The sequence below is a fragment of the Brassica oleracea genome, chromosome C3, assembly GCF_000695525.1.
Source record: "Brassica oleracea var. oleracea cultivar TO1000 chromosome C3, BOL, whole genome shotgun sequence".
Taxonomy (NCBI): domain Eukaryota; kingdom Viridiplantae; phylum Streptophyta; class Magnoliopsida; order Brassicales; family Brassicaceae; genus Brassica; species Brassica oleracea.
This window is the reverse complement of record NC_027750.1, coordinates 35,955,796-35,980,374: the sequence shown is the minus strand read 5'-3', so window position 1 is coordinate 35,980,374 and position 24,579 is coordinate 35,955,796. Positions and strand designations below refer to the sequence as shown.

Sequence of the window (24,579 nt, the reverse complement as noted above, 5' to 3'; positions counted from 1 at the left end):
CTGGTTAGCTGATGGATTGCTCGGAATTATTGTTTTTGTTGCTGCTTGTTGGAATAGGAGACTGGTATATGGTTGAGAGAGATTTTGGTTTCTGGAACAAATTATCCGCCTGTATTGTAGCTGAGCGTGGGGGCGCGTCCGAACTCCGATTGATGCAGGGTTAGCTTCGTCTCGTCAAGAGCTTTAATTTGGTATCTGGCTCGTCGTCTGGATCCACCGGAGTTGAGGGATAGAGCTGTTTGAAGTTTGTCGGGAATTAGGGTTTTTACTGCTCGGATTTATTTCTGGTTTTTATGGTTAGGGTTTATGAGAGCAACGTCGTGCTGATAACGTGTTGTAAATGAAGTGTTGGGGAAATACTTCTGTTATCATTACTGTCGACCAGAAGGTCCATATATATACAAGGTATTATACCGTCATAAGGTCATGTTTATCCTATCAAGATAAGGATAATGATAAACACTATGTTACAGATATACATGAACTATATACTAGATAAACACATAGTCTATGGTTGTCTTTATCATGTCCCGGATTGGGCCTGCAGTACGGACTGGTCCATGGTCGATCATCATTTGGTTTATAACATTTATTCTATATAATAATACATATACAACTAAATCATAAATTGATATATATAATACTAAAACATGAATATATATAAACCGATGGAAATATATTTCTTAAGTTTGTTTACTATAAAATGAAACTTTAAAATTTAATTAATATTTTTTCAAAAAAAATATATAGTTAACTAATATTTATATTAATTAGTGGTGGAACGGGTTATTAGTGACATTTAACTTTTATAAGTGGACTTTTAATAGAAATAAATATTCATATGAACTCATTTAGTTTAGTGAGTTTTAAATAGGTCATTCGATTAAAAAAAATTTATTAAATGTAATTTAACTTGAAGTTAGTGAAGATCATATTAACGCATTTACATATATATTTATATATATAACAGAAAATATTAAAAATTATTTTTTTCAAATAATTCAAAAACTTTATTCGGTTTTCGGTGTGGATTGGGTTTGATATTGGTATCCGAATATAACACTATAAGAACCGTTCGAATATATAGGCCAAGTCTAAAAGAGTACGAGACTTTCGATTTTTGGGTCAATTCCGTGTCGGTTTTTTGGGTATAAATATTTTTGACTAATTATGTTAGGTAACTATTAAGAAAATATAATATGTTGTAAATTTTAAGAATAAAGTTTAAAAATAATTTAAAACCTCAGATGTCTATTATTTGTAACGAATGTAAATAGACTTGCTCAACCGAGAAGTAAAAAGTCTTTAAGATCCCGAGTTCAAATAACAACAACAACAACAAAGTACCTAACATGCCCTCAATTCCACCCAAAGAATCACGGATACAAGGTCCAGAAGTTTTTGCTGACCAGCAAAGTTGTCAAATAGCTCAGCTCAAACCCTATTTTGTTGGGATGTAAATGTTATTCAGGGTTCTACATAGCTAGTTTAATAAAAATTGGACCCACAACTTTTTCATGCTTCCCATGGAACTCAAGGAATATCATTTTATAGTAAATTAAATTTTCCTAGCATACATAAGCATGCATTTTTTTTTCTCATCAGAAATATATATATTCCATAAATGTGTTCCTTACAAGAACAAAAAACACCATCGACCTTCTACCACCTATTAGAAAATAAATAAATGCATCCTTCTTTTTCTTTTTCATTGATTTAGGTGTACTCATAAAAAAAACAAAAACAAGCTGAGAACACCTAAATCAATGAAAAAGAAAAAGAAGGATGCATTTATTTATTTTCTAATAGGTGGTAGGCGTTCATTAATATATATCTCCATCACTTTCAAAGCAATTCATAAAAGATACTTGCAGTAGTACATAAGTAAATTTTGTAATTATAGACTTACCCCCACAAAATGGTTTATCTAGACTTGAACCCCACACTGGCGTATGTGTTTACCTTTGACCAGCCGCCGCTCATCTGTTTCAGTCTTTCAGTTTATTTTAAGTACAGTATGTTTTATCTTCTGCTTAAACTTACATTAATCATATATTTTAAGCACCATTGATTTCAGAGTTAAAGCAACACACTATCTGGTTTCAAAATTCTAACCATTAGCATGTAATAACTAACTCAAACAGGTAGTATATATATGATTACCTCGCATGTATTTTCTTACAATAAAGCTACATCACATGTTCCTGTTTTCTCTCTCTGTTAATTCATTTGTTTGAACTTCTAACCCAATAAAGACCACTTTGGATCATTGTGGTGACAAACACAATCAATAGTGGCACGAGGAAATTTCGTCCTACGGTCCTACCTTCAAGACAAGATTAAAAGACCACATTGGATCGTTGACGTAGGAATAGACTTTGAAATTTTGTTCATGTATACGTGGGTCAGTGCTATGAGCTAGAACTTAAACAAAACGAATTTTTAAAATAATACTCTCTAAGTTCTTAAAAAATCCATGTTTTAAAATTTTCATATTTTTTAATAAAATATATTAAAACTTAGGTATAAATGCATAGTTTTTTGTAATTTTATATTTTTTATTTTTTCAACCAATAAAATTTTAAGAAATGTAATTAATGTTCTTGAACTTCGCAATTTCTCATTATTAATTGATAAAAAATATATTGAAAATAGAAAATATGATCTTTTTGAAACAAAAATTTTCTCTAGAATATGGATCTATTAGGAACGGAGAGAGTACAATCTTTTGTCAATAACAAGAAACAATGACGTAATTAGATATAGGCTTCCTATAAAAAAACCCTGAGTAGATTTGATTTATAAGTTTTTTTCAAACATACCGATGCGTTATGCTTGACCAAATATATGAATCTTTTTATTAACATCTGCATTAGATTAGATACGATAGCCTTTGTTCTATATCGCTTTAACGAAAGTTAGGCCAAACAAATCGATAAAGTTTATCACAATATCTATGAAAATATAATTACATTTTCAAGAATTCAATAAGTCAAATCTTATTGTCTTGGTGTGCACTGTAAAGTACAGAAAGTCCTGTCTGTTTCAGACGCAGCAGAAGCAAACATACAACTTGCATCTTCAGCCGTCGATCTGCAAACCAAAATCCAAATATTCACGTTACCGAGCACTGACGTTAAGGTGGACCGTAACGTACGTGATAACATCTCTAGAAGCAAAACTCATTACTTTAAAAATGGAAGCTCACTTTTCACCACCCTGCCGTCGCTCCTTACGTCATTTTGACGACGTCATCGTTCTCTTCTTTCCACACGTGGCCTTGAAGCACCTTCCTAGTATCTACCCTGAAATTGCTTCCTAGTCATTAGTAAATGTTTATCAATCTTATCTCTTACTTAATTATCTTTCTTTATAAATTTTTAAAAAATATTCGTTCATAAATATACTAAAGATATATTATATATATGCATATAAATAAATGACCATTCATCCCTGTCTCCCCTTCTTCACTTGCTGTACTAGCTCTTAGATGCTTTAAGATCTCTCTGTCTTTCAATTTTTTTTTTGGTACTTAAAAAAGAAAAATGAATATTTCCCAAAACCCTAGCCCTAATTACCCCATCTTCTCCGATGAAAACTTTATTAATCCTTTCATGGATAATTTCGATTTCACGGATTTGATCTTCGATGTTAATGAAGGAGGCAACAATAATGGATTCATCCCGGAGGAAACTTCATCTCCTATAAGCATCGTTTCATCGGAGACATTTACCGGCGAAAGCGGTGGATCCGGCAGCGGAATAACGACGTCAAGTAAAAAGGAACCAACGTGAGTTTTAGTTATATTTGTTGGCTAGATTCTTCTTAACCGAAACTTTATTAATATATAACAATTTGTTTTAATAGTTTTGGATGCAAAAGTAGGGGAAGTAAAGACGGTGAGACGAAGGAGATGGGCCATAGAGTTGCATTTAGAACGAGGTCAAAGATTGATGTGATGGATGATGGTTATAAATGGAGGAAATATGGGAAGAAATCTGTGAAGAACAACACAAACAAGAGGTAATCAATGATCAAAAAGTTGAATAACTCGTTTCATTTAATTATTGAATGATAATATCTCAAGTAGTTGTTTATTAAAAGTTAACATATGGGTTGCTTGATCATTTTCTATCATCATCTTGTAATCCTATTGGTATACTAGAATATATTCCACTAATTAACTAGAACATATAGTGATTTGAAAACTGTTTAATGGTCCCGTATTAGTTACCAACCCACTAGTATTAAAAAAAAAAACAGATTCCACATGCATCCTTGTCTACGTTTTGTGTTTATATATATATATTCATATGTTTCTGATTGAAAAGAGGTAAATTCACTAATCCATGGCTGGGAATCATTCAGCATATAGATCTTATTTTGACTTATATAGTTGAAGAAACAAAACAAATCGCCCACATGTATCTTGAAAACACATTTTAGTGATCAGTCTCGGCTATGCAGTTTATTATTGGTGGGAAATTTATTAAAGTAAATAAAACTAATGGATGTGAATATATATATATAGGAATTACTACAAATGCTCAAATGAAGGTTGCACGGTGAAGAAGAGAGTAGAGAGAGATGGTGAGGATGCAGCTTATGTGATTACAACATATGATGGAGTGCATAACCATGAGAGTCCCTCACATGTCTATTACAACGACATGGTTTTGTCATATGATCATGATAATTGGAACCAACACTCTCTTCTTCAAGCTATCCAACAAATATCTCCTCCATACTGAGATTATTAGATAACTACCCCATCGTCATAATCTCAATGTATTATTGCCTTGTGTAATAATAAAAAGTTCGTTATATCGCGTATAACTGTATTGATATAGTGTAAATGGTTATGAAACCTTTTGTAGTTATCTAGATATCAAAATATCAATCTGTATATAGTTCATAATATGCAGTGTTGTGCTTAGTTTTATAAAATGTCTAGAATGATTTTTCCTGGATGTTATTAACCGATACAAATCATACCAAGTATATATATATATGTGTTAAAGAGTTATCTCTTCTGGTAATAAAGGTGGAAGAAGAAACCACTTGAGTGCGTACAATATCATCGCTAGAGTTCTCATCTTCTATGTGTCTTTGAAATAAACTACATCGTATCAAAATGAGTTATAGTTCATGAGTTGACTCAGCTCAGATCGATTTTTCATAAGCATAATCTCTGTTTTTAAGTTCATTTAATAAATGAGATTAATGATTGAGCTTAAATTAGATCACGAGTTATATGAACAATCTTTAATGATCTTGAGCTAACTCATGAGTTTGGTCGCTTTTATACTTTATATATATATATATGACTTCTATTTTTGTTATGCAAGAAAAGATAGTTTCTATACTAATCGTATTTATCTTCTAAAATTAAAATGTAAAACCAAAAAATTATAAATATATACAAAAATGTAAAAGAATATTGATATCAATCCTCGCACTACAAGAAAACACGCCGAATTCCGACGGAGATTCCGACGGATCTCAATGTCGTCGGACGTTTGTGACGGATTACTGACCAATTTCCGACGAAAACCAAAAATTTGAAGTCGTCGGAATTCCGTCGGCCATTTCCGACTGAATTCCGACGAAACATGGGTCGTCGGAATATACCGACGAACTTCCGACGACATTCCGATTAACAGTACAGTCGTCGGTATTCCGTCGGAATTTTCCAACGAATTTCCGACGAACCATGTGACCGTTGCCGACAAATATATATGACCGTTGTATAGCCGTTTGAGATTAGAAAATACCGACGGAATTCCGACGGACTTCTTTACTTCCGTCGGAATTTCGTCGGAAAGTCGTCGGAGGGCCGTAAGCAATTTCCTATAAATACAACCCCTCCTCATTCACACTTCATTCTCTCTTCATTCTCTTTAGTCATAACAATTCCGTGAAAATCATGTCTTCAGAAGTTTATTATCGTTCGTGGATGGATAAACCTCATTTGGATCCGAACACCAATTTGCTTACGGAAGAATACGTTCAAGGGATTGGAGAATTCATGAGGCTTGTTCAACAGCAACCGGATGCAAAAAGTGGTATGTTAAGATGTCCCTGCTCTTCTTGCAATAATAATAAGGTTATAAAAGAATTTGATGTTTGGACTCATTTGTATATGAAAGGGTTTTCACGTAATTATAAAGTTTGGTACCTTCATGGGGAAACTGGTTATGAATATGGTAGTACTAGCGAACCTCAGCCTGTTAGTGAACCTCAGCCTGATATTAGGTTAGAAGAATCTAGAACGGATATAGATTATGGTGTAGGTACTGAGCAGATGGTACATGATCATTATAGAGGGGAAGAACCAAACCCCGAGTCTAGGAGATTTTTTGACATGTTGGATGCAGGAAAACAACCTTTGTATCAAAATTGTAGAAATGGTTATTCAGTCTTATCATCTGCAACTAAATTAATGGGTATTAAGGCAGACTATAATTTGGCTGAAGAATGTATGGATGCGATTACTGATTTTGTCAAAGGTATTCTACATGAGGATAACCTTGCACCGGGTTCATACTACGAGGTTCAGAAACTTGTTGCAGGTCTTCAACTACCGTATGAAGTGATAGATGTATGTATTGACAACTGCATGATCTACTGGAGAGCGGATGAGACACGGAATGTATGCAAATTTTGTGGGAAACCTCGTTATCAGGAGACGAGAGGAAGATTTCCGATCCCATTCAAAAGAATGTGGTATTTGCCTTTGACGGAAAGATTGAAGAGGTTGTATCAGTGTGAGCGCACAGCAAAAGCAATGAGATGGCATGCAGAGCATTCCACAAATGGTGAGATTAGACATCCTTCAGATGCAAAGGCTTGGAAACATTTCCAGTCAACATATCCAGAATTCGCGGAAGAGAGAAGAAATGTTTATCTTGGATTATCTACTGATGGTTTCAGCCCATTTGGAAAGCATGGAAGGCAGTATTCTCTATGGCCAGTTATTGTGACACCGTACAACTTACGGCCGAGCTTGTGCATGCGACGAGAGTTTTTGTTTCTCTCAATTCTAGTCCCCGGGCCAGATCATCCTAAAAGATCACTAGATGTGTTTCTTCAACCACTAATATATGAGTTGCAACAACTATGGGCGCATGGTTTTGAGACATACGATGTTTCGCGCAAAGAAAACTTTCAGATGCGGGCAGTACTTATGTGGACAATAAGTGACTTTCCAGCATATGGTATGTTATCTGGATGGACAACACATGGGAAGCTATCATGTCCATATTGTCAAGATGACACAGATGCTTTCCAACTAAAGAACGGAAGGAAAACGTGTTGGTTTGACTGTCACAGACGATTTCTACCACCTGATCATCCATACCGCAGGAGTAAGACTTCGTTTACGAAGAACAAGCAGGTGTTTGATGGTCCACCTGAGGAAGTTAGTGGGAAAGATTTGTTGAAGCAGTTTAGGTATTTTGATGCAGAAAGGACGCCAGATGTAGGTGGACATGAAAACATTCGAGTCAATGCGGTTGGAGAGCTACATAACTGGCACAAAAAGAGTATTTTCTGGGATCTACCATATTGGGAGAGTCATCTATTGCGGCATAATTTAGATGTCATGCATATTGAGAAGAACTTCTTCGATAATCTGATGAACACAGTCCTTAACATCCAAGGTAAAACGAAGGATAATTTGAAGTCAAGGTTGGATTTAGTCGATATCTGTGATTGAATGTTTTTTTTCTATTTCGGTTTGTATGAATTTAAATTCTATAATATTATTAGTTTTAAATTTCTGATTTTTTTAATTTATTAATTAATTTTTAATATAAAAAAATATATAAAAATGCAAAATTAATTCGTTTTTAAAATTGGTATATTCCGACGAACTCTGGGCGTCAGAATATACCGACGGACAACGGTTCCTCGGAATATACCGATGAACCAACATCCGTCGGAATTTACCGACGAACCAATATCTGTCGGAATATACCGACGAACAAATATCCGTCGGTATATTCCGACGAACCAATGTCCGTCGGTATATTCCGACGAACCAACGTCCGTCGGAATATACCGAGGAATCCACTACGTCAGAATTGTCCGAGGAACGTTCTCCGTCAGTACTTAGTTTTTTCGATGAACTCTGGTCTCGTGTGTCCGCATCGTAATATCGTCAGAACTTCGTCAGAATGGCGTTTCTCGGTATTCGTCAGAAAGTCGTCGGAAGTTCTAACGAAATTCCGACGAATTTTTTGTTTTCTGACAAAACGATACCGACGGACAGGTTCGTCAGAAATTCGTCGGAATCGGTCTATTCCGACGAATTTCTGACGATTTCGGCCATCAGAATCCCCCTGTTTTCTTGTAGTGTCGTATCATATATCGTTAGGATTAAAATCTAAAATAAAATATTCCTAAGACTCTCATGCAGAATATTATCCTTATTATTTGAATAGATGAAGATTTTGAACATGAATTATCTCAAGACTCTAATGTAGAATAGTTTTTCGGATCACTAGTTTAGCTTTGATTTAATTTATTATTAGGTGTTATATTTATTCAATATTTAATATTAATGTTTTGGATTAATTTTAAATTATATAATGAAAATATTTTATTTTCTAATTTTTATTTTTTATATTTGATCACGAGTTAACTCATTTAACTCATAATCTAGATGATCTGAGTTTGAGTTTACGTATTGAAGTTCATACAATAAATGAGCTGAGCTACCTCATGAAATATCCGAGCTCATTGTAAGCTGAGCTGAATTGAGAGAGCTAGCTTATTTTGACACCCATACCCTATATATTAATCCTAGAGCATTACAACATGTTTCTGTATACATGTGTCATCACTAAGATGATTCTTAGAATTCTTAGAAAAATAAGTTGGTCCATATAAACATATACTATGTTTTTTATTAAAACTATCAAATTAATTAGTAGTGTACAAAATAATATTTTTCTTTCCTTAAATAAAAGCTACGGAATTACCTAATATGATTAACATATATATGACAATTAATGATTATGAATAATACATATTGGATAACAATTTTGTATTCTCTCTCTTTTTTTAATTTTATATTATTAAAAGAAATAAAACAATTACATTAATCATATAATTAAAAAATTTATATTTTTTCTTATATGTTATATTTTGAATTTTTTTAAACGACTATAAATTACAAAAAATGATAAAAGTCTCACATTGAAATTTTTTGATCAATGGTTTAATTTTTTTTGTTCAAGTAAAATACAAATGATCATACATCGTAGGGGTGAGCGTTCGGATACCCGTTCGGGTTCGTATCCGGTATTTAGGATTTTTGGGTATTTCAGTATAAAGATATATAAACCGTTTGGGTATTTCTACACTTCGGATCAGGTTCGGGTATTTTATGTTCAGATATTTTGGATCGGGTTATGATATTTAAAATTTTAAAAATAAATAAATAAATTATTCATTTTTTGCCTTTTTTTATTTAAAATATACTTTTAACTTAATTGGTTTTCTAATTTTTAAAAGATTAAACTATTCATATGTATAGAGATAAACTTTAAATTGAAGTGATCCTGACAATCCAAAAAAAAAAAACACTTCTTCAAATTGAAGTGATTTTTAATATTGGAAGCACTATATATATTATTTCATTCTGATTAAATAATGAGCAAAGAAAATGACCTAAATAGCCTTTTTTATTTTGAAATTTTTAATTTTTATTTTTTAAAATTTGAAACTCTATCTTCAAAACCACACCCATTAACTCTAAACCCTAAGTTTAGAATAGTTATCCCTAGGGTAAAAATGTATTTTTATCCTTTAATAAACCTTATTTTGGTCATTTTTTTCATTGAGAACTATTTTGTGACAAAAACTTAAAAAAAACTATCATATGGAATTCTCTTAAATAATTTAGTCTTGATTTGTTTCTTAAAAAACTTTTAATGAAATATCGTGACAAGATTACAGTCACATTCTTTTGAATTTGTTCGAAGAATGAAAGATTTGATCATTCGTTTAATATTTGTTTCTCCCTAATATCCTATATAACTATTATAATTGTAAGAATGAGAGATTTGAACTATTTATTATAAATTTTATGGTTTATCACTTAATAAATCAAACAGTTCTTAGTTTATACATAATTTACATATACTAGAATGATAAAGTATTATTTTTTTTATCTATATACTCTTAAGTAACTAAACCTCAAAAGCATAGGTTAATAAAATAAGTAATTTTTTTTTGTTCTAGAATTAGATGATTTTTAGACCGTACTGGTGAATATATACTAGACAAACATCTATATTTTGAGTCTGCACTTATATTCTATAACTTGATATATTAGATTTGAACATTAATCTCTTAATAGAGTTTCCCGGTGATTTTCTTCAAAATATTGATTCTTAGATATATATCTGGAGTGAAACTAATTTTTACAAATGTTCATATTTTTAAATTAATACTTATATAATTCACCGAATTCATAGAATTTTTTTTTAAAAAAACACTAAATTTTTATCAATGAACCAGAGACGAGAACGAAAACACAATTTTATAGAGGTGGAAAATGAGATCACTTATGGAGATTCAATAGTAAACAAATCGAAAGCAGAAAACCTAGTACTCTTTCATTATTATACAATCGATGATGTCTATCTAGTTTTGGTGATTTGTGTCAATCGCAAAACTTAATTTTTTTTTGTATATGAAGTCTTAAAAATAATTAAAATGAACTGTAATACATTAATTTTTCAACAACAATGATACATTTAAAAGACCAATATTTTTGTTCTGTCATTTTACAATCGATAAAAATGGTAGTGTAACAAAATTTTAAAATTATTTAATGAACAAACATTATTATAAAAATTCACCCCAGCTGCGTAACATAACTATAAAGCCCATATGCGACTCAGCAGTAGCTTTTCCGGTTCACATAAAGGAAATTACTATCCCGGTTGAAATGACTCCGGTTTATAAGAGATTTAGTTTGATCGGTTTGATTTACGATCCGGTTTTTTTGGGGTAAACTGTTAAACACAGGAAAGGAAGTCGTTTCAATTGTTCTTCCGCCCAAATCTGAAACACTACCTCGTTAGTAATTTCCAAGGGAATCTCTGATCTCGATCCAGATTCATTCGTGGAGGAAGACGACCGAACCCTACTTCATTGATTACGCTGGAGAGATCTGTGTAAACAATTTGGATTCCGTTTTGTCGTAATCGCAGATCCCGCTGCTTCTCTCGATCGAAAAGAATCTGAATCGAGATTGATCAGTGTTGGTGTGCTATGAGTGGTAGTGTATAAGCAAAAATAAAAAAAAAAATGAAGTTTTGGAGAGAACGTGAAAGGGAAAGCAAAGAGCAGATCTTAGCTCCATTATGTGGCCAAGTTCGAGTCTTGGTCGTTGGTGATTCAGGTATATTGATCTAGTTAGGTTTTATAGGATGATTCAGATTGATTGATAGATCATTGTGGTTAGGAGTAATGGTTGTGTGGTCGTTTAGTTAGTATCTTAAAGCCAACATTGTTTTCCTTACACTCTGTTAGTTACTTTCCGTGTTTGATTTTTGCTTATGATGAGTCATGGCTCATGTTCATGTTGAGTCTTGGTTGTTGGTGGATTCAGGTAAATCACAAGCTCTACCTTCATGTAGGTTTCTTAGATTATATGGAACCAAACCAAGTTAGTCGTTTAGAATGGGTTTTGTTAAGATTGGTTTATACTATATGGACACTCATGCTATACCTGATCATGTGTGGCTCAGGTAGATAGATCATTGTGGTTAGGGGTAATGATTGTGTGGTCGTTGAGCTATCTTTAGTCAACATTGTTTTCCTTAGCGAGTGTTACTAACTGTGTTTGCTTTTGCTCATGGCTCATGTCAATGGTTGAGCTCAAAAGTCTGAAAATATTCATACTTTGCATTATTTGAGTTAATTTTAATCTTTTCGAATCTCAATTTCTTTTTTTTTTGTTAGGTGTGGGGAAAACATCACTTGTACACCTGATTAACAAAGGTTCTTCTATTCATCGCCCATCTCAAACGATTGGATGCACAGTTGGTGTCAAGGTAACTTATGTTCTCTTATTTAAATGCTTATGGAGCAGAAGTTTTGACTTTTTTTTTCTCCTACTTTCCTGTTGTGTAGCATATAACTTACGGGAGTCCAGCTAGTTCTTCGAGTAGCATTCAAGGGGACGCAGAGAGAGATTTCTTTGTTGAGCTCTGGGATGTTTCAGGGCACGAGAGATACAAAGATTGCCGCTCACTCTTCTATTCACAAATCAATGGTCTCTCCTAGGTCACTTATGTATCCATGTTGTTTATCCTTTTTTTTTTTTGTCTCTGAAACAATGTCATGAAGCGAGAAATTTACCTATTTGCAGGAGTTATATTTGTTCATGATCTGTCTCAAAGAAGAACAAAAACTAGCTTGCAGAAATGGGCGTCTGAGGTTGCAGCGACTGGAACCTTTTCAGCTCCTCTTCCCTCAGGAGGTCCTGGTGGTCTTCCTGTTCCGTACATTGTTGTTGGAAACAAAGCAGATATTGCTGCAAAAGAAGGAACAAAAGGAAGCAGTGGAAACCTTGTCGATGCAGCTCGTCATTGGGTCGAGAAGCAAGGTTTGCTTTCTTCAAGCGAAGAGCTTCCTCTCTTTGAAAGCTTTCCTGGTAATAGCGGTCTCATAGCGGTAAGTAACCATGCAGACTAATCACACTAGTTTCTCTTTACCGTACATAGTGTTTTGCCTTTTAACTTGTATGATCTGGTGCGTGGGTTTTGGCACAGGCGGCCAAAGAAACCAGATACGATAAGGAAGCTTTGAACAAATTTTTCCGGATGGTTAGTGTCATTAAACACACCTTTCTTTATGGCTACATCTCCAAAGTACCCTTCTCTAAACCGATAAAACAATTTTTAACAGTTGATAAGAAGAAGATATTTCTCAGATGAACAACCAGCAGCTTCACCGTGGTCTATTTCGCCGCATCGAACCTCATCATCCCAACGGTTAGACGACGAGATCACAAGCGATGATGACCAATTCTACAAGCGGACAAGGTAAAACAACGCTAAAAGCAAAGATCTTTTAAAAGTCAGGTTTGGTCTTAACAGTTGATTGTTGCAGTTTACATGGAGATCCTTACAAGTACAACAACAACACGCTACCGCCACTTCCAGCACAACGCAACCTAACTCCGCCTCCTACGCTATTTCCACAGCAGCCGGTCTCTACTCCTGACAACTACGCTATCCCGAGATTCTCACTTTCGAGTGAAACAAGTAACAATGGCAGTGGTAGATCAAAGCGAATGGATATTAACGTTTGAAACAATGCATCTCTTTATCGTTACAAGAAAACTTAATGAAGATGTGTTGCTTTTGGTATTGGCGGTATCTATTATTCTTTTTTGAATGTTCCAATGGTTTTTCTTTTCTTTCGAGATAGTGGTAAAGTGAATATGCGTGTAACCAGTAACCAAACCCTCCCTCTTTCGATTGTTCTCGTAGCAAATTCTGTCTGAAACAGAATAAGAAAAACTGTGAATGATTTATAATAATACTTATTGATAAATATATGTTGAATTTACAATCTGTTTTTGTACATTTGTTTCGATTTATCATCACCCAAATTTGATATTTATTTACAAAAGAAAATGTTTGATTTAATTCAGCTTTTGGTAAATATTAAAAAGGAATATTCACTCGAACATTTTAACAGAGAGATAGAGGAGAGAGAGAGAGACACACACAAAAGAGTTGGACACGACAAGCTGTTCCTAGCACCAGCGAGATAAAACAGCGAAGGTATGTGACTTTGTGCCCTAAGAATTACACTTTCCATTGAATCTTTCTTCTCTTAGAACCTTCTGGGTTGCTAAATTCAGCTGAAAACCCTAATCTATGTCTCTATTTACATGTGCAAAAACCCTAAACCCTAATCCGTAGTTCTGTACCATTTGCTCAATCTCCTTTTATTCAATTTCGAATTTGATTGGGTTCAGTTTACGTTTCGGAATTGTTGATTACTGAAAAACTAGTAATTGATTTCTCTCAAACCAAAAAGCTTGAATTTTTAAATTTTATATCACTTCATTAAAGTTACAAGCTTTTCTTTAACTTTGTGTTCTTGATTAATTCCTGGTGTGATATAAATTTTGAAGTCTTTAACAAAAAGAAAATGGTGGAAGTGTGGTGGCCTCTGTTAGCAGCAGCAGTCCCTGCGCTTATCGGAGGACAAGCATTGAGGATAAAGAAGAGACGCGGCGAAGAAGAGAGGATCAAGAGTGCTCGGGGAAGAGAGAAAAGCTCTGACGAGATCTTTGTCTGCGAAAGAGTTTGCACTTCCAAAAGAATGCTGAAGAAAGTTGGAGCTTTCTCTAAAGATCCTATTCCCGACACTTGTGTTACTGTCTGCGGCGTATCTGAGCTTGACGCTTGCTCTGATGCTTGTGCTCGAACCGTCTGTGTCAACCAGCACCAAGTTGCTAACTGGAATGACATTTGTCTTAGGAGGTGTCAGAGTGAGTGTCTTAAGCTCTCTTCTTCTTCTTCTCGCTCTTCTTGATATGTTTTTTAAGAGTTTGAATCTCTCTTTTGTGTTGTTTAAGTTTGAGTCTGAACGCTATGATTGGTTCCTTTTGAATCTTAATTTTTTTTTGTAAGTTAAATAACATTATGAGCAAATCTTTGGTGGGTTACATTTACATTTCATCATGTGAGGTTTGTTTAGTAACTTTCTCAGCTGTTTTGTGAACTGCTTCTCCTACAACACCTCCTGCTAGTTTCGCTGATTCTTCAATGGCTTCCTTGCTTAATTCAAGGCTCCTTGTGGCCGCTTCTTTCACTTTCTCTACTTTGTCTTCTCCTTCTTTGTCCTTGGTGTTTTTGTCGCTGTTGCTTCTGAAACTGTCATAACAAAACAACACATATGAGCTTAAAAACCAAGATCATAGTGTATGAATGCTTGTTTGTTTACTCTATATTTGGAGGGTAAAGCTTCGTTTGGATCTTCTGCATTGCTCCTTGAATCAATTCCCAAGAGCTAGGAGGAAATTTCTTGCCAAAGATCCCACATATGATCTTTACAAGTGACGGATTCTCTTCTTTCTTGGCCACACCATCATCATCTGAAGATACCGGTAAAATCCCCCCAGAGATCAAGATGATGATGATGATGAAGAAACTAAATCTGATTCTTCTTGATTCATTCATGACCTATATATTAATTCGTTAAGAAGCTTCAGAGAAATCAAGAAAGGGACCAAAAGGAAAGTGAGAGATGATAGAAAGCTGACGCCATGTTTCTCGCACCAATAGAAGCAGATCAGACTTTTGGTTATTTGAACGGTTCTTGCGTAACACTTGCATTGACTTTAGAGAGAACTTAATCGAAACCAATCCAATATTTTAATTAGACATTACATAGAAAAAAGATTCGTTTCTGTCTCGTATAAGTTTAAACAAAAAAAACACACAAAATTTTGAACAGCTTCCCTCATCTTTAAGGGTTCCATGGCACATGCCATATGTTTGTCCAGATTCTTAGCTATAATCACTTCAACACATCTTCTCAACCAATCACTTCATTTGAAGAAACTAGCATGATCAAGATTCATTGGCTTCTCATACTGTACGGCTATACACCCCTCAGCAACAACCCAATCCCCATTCACAGCCGTTGCACAACTCTACAAACAGAGCCCAAGTGATTTAAAATATTTATGTTCTTGACGACTAACATAATTTTCATTAGAATAAAATGAGAAGATCCCATAAGAATAATATGTACCTTGGAACAAGTGTAGACAATAAGTGTCATCCAATCCCAGTTATCCAACGATTGCTTCAGCCCTTCATCAACAACAGCCTCATGCAGAAAATATATCAAAGGAGACATGAGTTGCATCTCAAAGACCATCGGAGAGTCGCAACGTCTGCACTTCTCAGGAGACTTCAGGTCTTCCCTGGCCAGCAACGGTTTACCTCCATATGAGTACCTGACCATGAAGAGACAGTCAGACCAAAGCTCAAAAACCATTCAGTAAAAGATACGAGCAACGATTACCTAAAGCATTGCTCAGAGTTCGCATCTAGTCGTTTTTTGAACTTGAGGTAAGTCCTGTCTGCGTTCAAAGCTTTGTCATATTCATACTTCTCATCCTCCCAAGCTTCTTCAGCTTCACTCTCATCGTTCTTGCTTGGTTCTTTATCCTTAATGGACATAGAAGAGTAACTCATGGAGACACGATCCACATCTTTTATCGAGACTTTCTCTTCCTTTGGGTAAATGTAGAAGCAGGGAAGCACCGGACCAGTCTCCACTTTAACCTGATCCACTGATTTCAAAGGTGAAGGCTTTGCTTTAGTCCCTGAGCTAGCACTGCCGCTCGGTTTACTCTTCGGTTTCTTAGAGTTGGATGCAACGGTAGTAGCAGCTTCCGCAATGGCTTTAGCTAAACTCTCAAAATCAAAATCTTCATCATCATCATCTAACCAATGAGTTTTAGAAGGTGTATCCTTAGGTGAGGCAGCAGGAAGATCCTCTGTTTCAGTAGATTCTTTCTCCTTTATAGCTTTCTGGACGCTTAAAGCTCTCCAGCTGAACCAAAACCAAATGAAACACAAAGTTCAGACCTTTGATCATTCTCACATAATCAGAGAGTGATAATAATGAGATAAAAAGACAAGACCTTTGTTCAGAAGCTCCACATTTAGGCATCAAGCAACCGAAGATATAGAGCGTACGCTCTTCTTCAGTTGAGATTGGGGAGTAAACCTGAGCTACAAGGGAGAGTTTACTTCCACATGAACAACAATTGAGCAGCTCTGGTTTCACTACATCATCTGGTAATAGCGGCCAATCCTGGAAGCAGACTTATGATCAAACCCAGAAAGAAAAATTTGAACTTTTATGTGAAAAAGAAGTGATGAAGAGAAGAAGGAGTGTTACCGGAAGACCTCCGATTTTAGTTGTGTAGTGATCAGAAGACTCGAGCTCGTCTTCTGCCCACTGTCCAGGCAAACCCAGAAGAACTCCGACCATGATGATAACAGTTCTCCGACCAAAGCAGAACAGAGAGATTCTTGGTGAAGTTAGCTCTGTTTCGAAACAACAACGGTGAGGACGACGAAGCGAGAGGTGGAAAGAATAAAGCCAGTTAGGGTAATTAGAAAACCGGTTTAAATCGAACCAATTGGTTTAAATTGAATTGAACGATTTCAATTGAACCAGTTGGGTTTTTTTTGGTTGACGTCGATTGGCCCCCTGAACTACATGAACGAACGATTTTTCCACCCAGACTTCTTGCCTCATCAATTGTCTCTCTAAACAAAATAATCGATCGATTTTCCACAATTTTAAACAGATTACCTAAATCATGTTTAATGATTCAAATTCGCGATTAAAAACACCTGATTGCCCAATAAAAGATCCGATTAAACCTTAACCCAACTCTAATACTTCAACCCGATTTCACATACTTATTGGAGGGATTTTCTTCAATTTTTAAAATTAGGGTTCGTAGAGAAAACTGGGACAGCGACCATGGAAAAGAGAAGGAATGAATTTGAGCAAGTGATTTCTGGGTAAGTCGTCGAATCCACTATCTTCTTCTTCTTCTGTTCATAAGTCCTCTCCGTTTTCAATTTTGGGTAAATTGTTGCTTACGGGTTCTTTGTGTTTAATTCTGTGTAAATTAGAGAATGGGGTGAAAACATGAGAGGTGAAGGTTCTTGTTCAAGGATAAATGCACTGTCAATTCATGGTGTTCCAACACGGTGTTGGTGTGGATGTGGCATTACTAACTATGTTTCGAAGACAAGGAAGGATCCATTTTGAAAATTTTATCGGTGTAAAGTAGCTGTGCAGGTACGTTTAACTCATTAAAATGAAAAACTGTTTGTTTTTGCTGGCTTGGCGAATTAGCTTTTGTTGCAGAGAATTGGAGAAAATCATCTCTTTAAGTGGGTTAATGAAGCTTGGAATGAGGAGATTCTTATGGTGGAAACAAGATAGAGAACACTTGAAGAAGAATTTGAAGGTCTTAGGATGACTGTTAGTGATAATTCTGAAGAAGATGAAGCTTCAAAGGATGAAGCTTCAAAAGATAATGGTTGTCTTGGAGTTATTACACTGCTTTGTAGTAAAATTTGGTAATTGTGTTTGTTAGTAAAAGAGAATGTATTGTCCTTTTATGTGTTACCTAGGAGCAATGACGAGATTCATATGTTTATGTAAGATAAGTTATGAACACCAGCCTGTTTATGTGTTGCTTTATTACCTAATGTATTGTCTCATTTGGCTTCATCTTTATGAATTATTCCCTGTTTGATCTTCCCTGTGTGAGAGTAGACTTGAAACAGAGACAAGAGATGATCAAGATGATGCATTAAAAATTTACCAAATATTATTTTTGACCAGAGACAAGAGATGATCCAGATGATGCATAAAAAAACAGAGACAAGAGATGATCCAGATGTTCATAATAAATATAACAACAACACAACAAAGACAACAACGTCACAGCAAAGACAATATTCATAATAATATATGTTCTTCATAAAACCGTGAAAACAGAGAACAAGTAGGCAAAAGATAAGTTGAAGTTTTAAAACCATGAAAACTATACACACATAACATAACAGTTAACAACGGAAGAGAAGTACTAGCTACTTTACACCGATAACAAACGCAAAACACAAGTAGGAGATGGCTGTCAAACGGTTGCAGCTTCGGGTCCAGAAGAGCTTCCCGCTTTGGGTTCAGTCATGATCTTCTTCTTTGGGTGGATTTTGCATCTAGTTGCATTGTGGTCAGCTTCCCCGCATTTGGAGCAAAGCATTATGCGGCCTCGCCTTCCAAACGTTTCTTCTTGCTTCTTCCTCGTCTTCTTCAGTGATTCATGTTTTCCTTTCATTCTCGGATAGCTCTTTTTCTTATTCTTTTTTCCCTCCCAGGAAGTGAACGCTCTGGTGGTTCCACCACTAACTTGTATTTGCCCTTCTTCATAAAAAATCGTGGTCCTCTAACTGTGTTGTATTTGCCCTTCTTCATCCAAAATTGTGGTCCTCTAACTGTGTTGATGGAATCACTGTAAGTCATTTGCCATATATGAGTGGAGAAGAACTCAGAAACATAATCATCAGCATCCAAGCCAGCATCTATCATCGCTCCATAGACATGTTCAAATGGTATTCTTGTGATGTGCCACTTCCCGCATGTACACGTCCTCCTCGTTGTGTTAACATCATATGAGTTACTTTCCAAACGTACATCAAATACCCCATGAGTACAAGGACTCGTTATACACTTGTCAGCATCTTCCTTCTCAGACTTAAGCATATCGACAACATATTTGGTAAACTTCTTTTGTTCCCTCTGTGATTTCTTGTTCCTCTTCGCTATTCGGAGCATGGCTTGCCTTCTAATAGTCTCCAACATAGGCACAAATGACTTAGCTCGAGCTCCGGTAATAGTTGAGTTAAACGATTCAGTAGCATTATTGTCGACATCCTCACAGAAGCTACCGAGTCTATAGTATGCTAAAGACCACGTCTTTGGTTCCTCTTTCATCACATCTTCGTACAAAGACATACTATGGTCCTTCAACTTACTGAGTTCTTCCTTGAACTGTGTCGGATTATAGCTCCAAGCGAGATTCCACACCTTTGTTTTTAGAAAATCTTTCTTCTTGTGCTTTTTCTTCAGATTCTCAACTATATACTTCACACATCTTCTATGCTCCGTCTGTGGTAACTCTTGTTTAATAGCACTTATAAGTCCCTGAAAAGTTTTAAAAAAAAAATTAAACAAGCAATCACTCAAATTTAAACAAGAAAGCAGTAAGCTTGAAAAATGATTTCTTTACCTTTGAACATTCTGATAGAAGAACAAAATTCCTACCATCTCCAAGATTGAAATCATGCTTCAGTCGCTTGATAAACCAAAGCCATGTATCTGAATTCTCACCTTGTACCACCGCCCAAGCAAACAGATAAATCTGATTATTAGCGTCATGTCGTACAGCAGTGAGTAGTATCCCTTTTGTAGCGACCTTTAAAAACGTTCCATCAAGCCCTATGATTGGCCTACAAGCCTCACTCCACAAGCTTCTAAGCTTCTCGAAGCAGACGTAGAACCGATCAAACACATCTTCTTTAGCAGCATTAGGAATGGTTTCAAGTACTACACTTGTACCTGGGTTGGTCTTTTCAATCTCTCTCACATAACCTTGGAGATGAGCAAATTGGTCGGCATACTCCTTGTCAAGCCACTGCAAAGTCACTGTTCTTCCTCTTTGGCATTGATTTCTTGAAGCTATCAGTTTCCACTTCTCCTTTATCTGCTCCTGAATCTTCTCAGACATTTATTATCCTCTCGCAGTTTATCAAGAAACAACCTAGTTATAACCGGACTCCTTAGAAGCTTACACTTCCCATTAGGCGTACAACTATGATATATGTACCTAGTCTTTACCAACCACTTCTGCTTCGGCTGATCAAAAGCACAATAGACCCTCCATTTGCACTTGCCTCCATTTGCACACTTGAAGCTAAGCTTCGTTTTGTCCCACCTGCTTTGCTCAATGTTTCGACCTTTGCTCCATTCGTAGTGTAAGACCGCTTCTTTGAACTCGTAACCAGACCAGAAAGTTGTTCCCACTTCTAGTTTATCCTTCGATTTTTTGCTTTGTCGATACCTAATATTTAACTCATCTTCATCTTCATCCGAGCTTTCTGGAATTACATTCCTGCCAATGAACTTCTCATCCTGGAAATCAGCCACTGAAGCCTCAATTTCAAACACGTAACGATCTTCAAGCTCTTCTTCTTCTTCATTGTTTCTGATTTCAGCATTCCCATCTTCTTCGTTTTCCTTCTCACACTCTCTTGGCTTCTGACCAATTTCATACTCCCAATACTCCTCATCATCGTCGTTTGCTTCATCCATCCTCGACGCTTCAGTAACAGGAGTTACAGGAGTAACATGAATGCTCCACTCTTTATTTGCCTCTTCTTCATCTGTAGTCGCCGAAGTAACTAGGACAGGAAACCAAGTTTCTTCATCGACCTCCATTGTCGCAGTGTCAACACGAACCGAACTTTTTCCATGTCCTTCATCGTCCTCCATAAATCCTTCAAGAACCCTATATTCTCGATTACAGTTGCTTAAATCGATGTCAATGAACCCAAGATATTGGTATCAACTTTATCGATGTCGAGGAACCCTAACCCCCAATTTGTAATTGAATTTGACGCAAAAAAAAATAAAAAAATCATAAGATATTGTGGTATTAGAATCGGGCCAAGCTTTAATCGGGTCTTTTATTGGGCAATCAGGTGTTTTTAATCGCAAATTTGAGTCACTAAACGCGTTTTAGCTAATCTGTTTAAAATTATGGAAAATTGATCGATTATTTTGTTCAGGGGGAAAATTGATGAGGCAAGAAGTCTGAGTGGAAAAATTGTTGGTTCATGTAGTTGAGAGGGCCAATCGACGCCAACCCGGTTTTTTTTATTGAGCTGAATGATTTCGAAATATTTGTCACATAGTGTATTTGGTGGTTCGGTCCACAAAAAAGATTCATGCCACTACTGGTATGAGATTGTAACGTTTCTTAATTTCTAAACCTGCTCCATATACATTCCAGTTACCACAAAATATTGATCATGCTTGTTGACTGTAATTAATAATAGAATACGACTTCTTCGATTTTTCAGTTCCGTCTCTTGGAATGTCATATCCAATGCATGTGTTCTTTAAAAGTCAATAATTAAAAGACAACAAAGAAAAGTAAAAAGTTGTGATTGTGGGAGAGGAGATGGTCGAAGCTGACACTGCCAAATTACCACTGTGTGGTTCACATAAATCCTGGGAACGAAAGACACTTGTCACGGTCTGCCACTAGTCAAAATACAACACCAGGCACGTAAACTGCTCTATGGGTAACGCCACCAAGTTTTAGGTTTTATTCTCCTTTAAATATCGTTAGAAAAACTGAATGAATCTGTATATATTAAATATCATGCAATAAAATTGAAAACAATCTCCATCCATAAATTTATTAATATATATCACGTACCGGCTGGCAACATTAAACATGAAGTTACTTATGTTAATCGCCTCCATGATTATATATCTAACCAAACTAAGTCGTCCTTATTTTTATTAACTAATTTTAGACTTTTGTTTTTTAATATGTACATATTCAGTAACGATACATAGTCGGCTAGGTTTGATTTTTATATAACAAAACACATCTATCTACTTATGTTAAAATATGTTATGGGTTTTCTTTCTTGTCAACATGTTATGGAATCCTTTTTTTTTTGTTTGGAGTGTGTGTAATTCGCTAACTAATTCTCTAGGAAAAAATAGAATTTTATAAAATCGAGAATCAGATTAGATCAAAACTCAAAAATCAAAAATCGTATCCATATTCAATAGCTAGACCAGCAAACCCACGTATGCGGTACGCTCACAGAAGATAGAAGCAAAAGCTGACGCGCATAAAGCGTGTGCATGTCCCAGTGAATGACATTATTAGTAATCGGTTCACAAATGCTTTTATCCTTTTTTTTTTGATAGAAAAATATATAAAAAGAACGTAAAATAAAATATTTGAATACATGTTGTGTAACACTGTATTCGTACCACCCAATCTAGCTGTAATTTTGCTCTATTAAATATTGCATACCTTCCTCAGCAGCTTTCTTTATATATGTTCTCTCCATTACCATCTCTCTTGCTCCTAATATCATATTTTCAAGAAAACAAGATACAGGAGGATTCTCTCTTCTCACTACAGCTTTGGTCGTATGGATGATCTAAAGGAGGTTTAAATCTCTCAAACCTTTCTTATTCTTCTGTTTTTCCTCTAGAGAATCAATTCTAAAGTTGAAATGATCCATGATCATTCGCTTTTATAGAGTGAATTTTTACATGTTTTTTAATTAATCTCTTATATATCGAAACTATTGAATCTGTTGAGAATCAGAACAAACGATTTAAGGGTTTTTTTCTTTTGTTGACAGAACAAGAACTCGCCATGGCTATCAGTACCACAGTTTGGAGACTGGGATCAGAAAGGAGGAACCATTCCTGACTACTCAATGGATTTCACAAAGATCAGAGAGATGAGGAAACAGAACAAGAGAGATCTTTCTCGAGCCAGTCTTGGCAACGAAGAAGACCTCATTAACCCTTTTCATAACCAACCTACTTCAGTTGATAATACGAAGCCTAAACTCACGACTGTTCACAGCGACAACAACAGAACCAACACTGAGTTCTCTCACCACCAGCCACTTTCTCCATCTGTAAGAGATTTCAAATTTTTTTGTTGATAACTGAATGATTGATTGTGTTCAGGATCAGTTCTGTGCCATTAATATAGGCTATCGAATATAACTTTGTAGTAATTTGGTTACACAATGTTTGTTCTATATAGTTGATCATGTGTTTATATTAATTGAGTTACATGCATACACTTGAATTTCCCATCTTAACAATCATTTTTTCTTGCTGTGTGTGTATATGATCTAGATGATTGATTGTGTCTTCAAACCGTTAGGTAGGTGTATGTAATTTAGTTAGGTTGTGGAATCTAGCTTTGTAACTTTATATGGTTAGATGTTGGGTCACACGTTGTTTGTTCTACTTTACCTTTTTCAAAATTGCAGACTTTTTCTTTTAGATTTTGACTGAGTTGTGTCTATGTGAATTGGATGATTGTGTATTTTGGATTGTAGCTGTGTGTGTTCATTTGATGTGGGCCTTACCTTCTTGGGTTGATTATCTAACTTTGTAAGCATTGTATGGCTTCTTCTAGCAATTGGGTGAATGTGGTCCCTCGGTGTTTGGTCTAAGTTAAGTTGTTAGCTGCTATTTATATATACACATGATATTAACACCCCCACCAAACTTCATAAAGTAGATTTTGTGTTTATATTAGATCTGGAGCATGATTGGGTATGGTTGAGGGGGTTTACATGGTTATAGAATCACATCAATGAAATAACTATATAGTTCTTGTAATGGTTTCTTTTAATCAAAGTAAAGCATAATCCTTTACAAGAAAAATGTGTGGCTTATAAACTTTTGTGACCTACCACGTGAACTGCACAGACGAGGAGAGGAATCTTCAGCTGCTTCAACTGCTGCGTTAAAGCTTGAAGGTTTTTTTTTATAATAGAGACGACGATGAGATGAATCTTCAGCTGTTTCGATTATTTATAATAATGAAGTGTAATGGTAGAGTGAAACCATTACACTTATATTTTTCTGCGGAAGCAGTAAAGTATTAATCAAGTTTGTCTGCCGTTTACTGTTATCTTCCAGTGTCTAACTATGTTTTTGGTATTAATTTGAAGTGTAGTTTAACTTTCCCAGAGATTGATGTTTTCAGTATTGTGTAATGCAGAGTAGATTCTTTTGTACTTACTTTGAATTGCGTTTGCCATCTCTAACTATCTAAGTATCTGATAATCAAAACACATAAGATACGTTTACTACAATCATCCTCGTAAAGTCTTAAACTACCTTAACTAAGCTTATTGGAGGCTATAGTGTAAA

The 24,579-nt window shown here is 35.4% G+C and overlaps 7 protein-coding genes across 8 annotated transcripts in view; 4 read left to right on the top strand and 3 right to left on the bottom strand.

Moving 5' to 3' along the window:
• Positions 1-4,918, top strand: part of LOC106329075 (probable WRKY transcription factor 51) — a 9,491-nt gene extending 4,573 nt beyond the window's left edge. The window contains exons 2-4 of one of the 2 annotated variants that reach the window (XM_013767653.1): positions 3,026-3,790; positions 3,883-4,023; positions 4,532-4,918. In XM_013767653.1, the coding sequence (XP_013623107.1) occupies positions 3,546-3,790; positions 3,883-4,023; positions 4,532-4,751 (606 nt within the window). In that variant the 5' untranslated portion in view covers positions 3,026-3,545 and the 3' untranslated portion in view covers positions 4,752-4,918. Of the gene's footprint in view, positions 1-3,025; positions 3,791-3,867; positions 4,024-4,531 lie in introns of both variants that reach the window. The other variant, XM_013767652.1, reaches the window with a different exon arrangement.
• Positions 4,919-11,050: 6,132 nt separating this feature from the next.
• LOC106331429 (uncharacterized GTP-binding protein At5g64813) lies at positions 11,051-13,598 on the top strand. The gene is made up of 7 exons (XM_013769784.1): positions 11,051-11,416; positions 11,980-12,071; positions 12,151-12,292; positions 12,389-12,693; positions 12,792-12,845; positions 12,928-13,064; positions 13,132-13,598. The coding sequence occupies exons 1-7, from the start codon at positions 11,323-11,325 to the stop codon at positions 13,331-13,333; spliced, it is 1,026 nt and encodes a 341-aa protein (XP_013625238.1). The 5' UTR covers positions 11,051-11,322; the 3' UTR covers positions 13,334-13,598.
• Positions 13,599-13,721: 123 nt separating this feature from the next.
• LOC106336527 (uncharacterized protein At5g64816) lies at positions 13,722-14,720 on the top strand. The gene is made up of 2 exons (XM_013775374.1): positions 13,722-13,811; positions 14,168-14,720. Exon 2 carries the CDS (start codon positions 14,185-14,187, stop codon positions 14,569-14,571), a length of 387 nt encoding a protein of 128 aa, XP_013630828.1. The 5' UTR covers positions 13,722-13,811; positions 14,168-14,184; the 3' UTR covers positions 14,572-14,720.
• LOC106336526 lies at positions 14,417-15,332 on the bottom strand. Its single transcript, XM_013775373.1, has 2 exons — positions 14,983-15,332; positions 14,417-14,912 (listed from the first exon to the last, which is right to left on the bottom strand). Exons 1-2 carry the CDS (start codon positions 15,216-15,218, stop codon positions 14,708-14,710), a joined length of 441 nt encoding a protein of 146 aa, XP_013630827.1. The 5' UTR covers positions 15,219-15,332; the 3' UTR covers positions 14,417-14,707.
• Positions 15,333-15,387: 55 nt separating this feature from the next.
• On the bottom strand, positions 15,388-17,146 carry LOC106336525 (probable 20S rRNA accumulation protein 4). Its single transcript, XM_013775372.1, has 5 exons — positions 16,957-17,146; positions 16,697-16,869; positions 16,072-16,605; positions 15,796-16,003; positions 15,388-15,694 (listed from the first exon to the last, which is right to left on the bottom strand). The coding sequence occupies exons 1-5, from the start codon at positions 17,047-17,049 to the stop codon at positions 15,590-15,592; spliced, it is 1,113 nt and encodes a 370-aa protein (XP_013630826.1). The 5' UTR covers positions 17,050-17,146; the 3' UTR covers positions 15,388-15,589.
• A 1,772-nt stretch (positions 17,147-18,918) lies between these two features.
• On the bottom strand, positions 18,919-21,135 carry LOC106330496. The gene is made up of 3 exons (XM_013768952.1): positions 20,416-21,135; positions 19,874-20,359; positions 18,919-19,788 (listed from the first exon to the last, which is right to left on the bottom strand). The coding sequence occupies exons 1-3, from the start codon at positions 21,133-21,135 to the stop codon at positions 18,919-18,921; spliced, it is 2,076 nt and encodes a 691-aa protein (XP_013624406.1).
• A 1,490-nt stretch (positions 21,136-22,625) lies between these two features.
• On the top strand, positions 22,626-24,443 carry LOC106328319. Its single transcript, XM_013766743.1, has 3 exons — positions 22,626-22,841; positions 23,040-23,324; positions 24,133-24,443. Exons 1-3 carry the CDS (start codon positions 22,824-22,826, stop codon positions 24,178-24,180), a joined length of 351 nt encoding a protein of 116 aa, XP_013622197.1. The 5' UTR covers positions 22,626-22,823; the 3' UTR covers positions 24,181-24,443.
• The last annotated feature ends 136 nt before the right edge of the window (positions 24,444-24,579 follow it).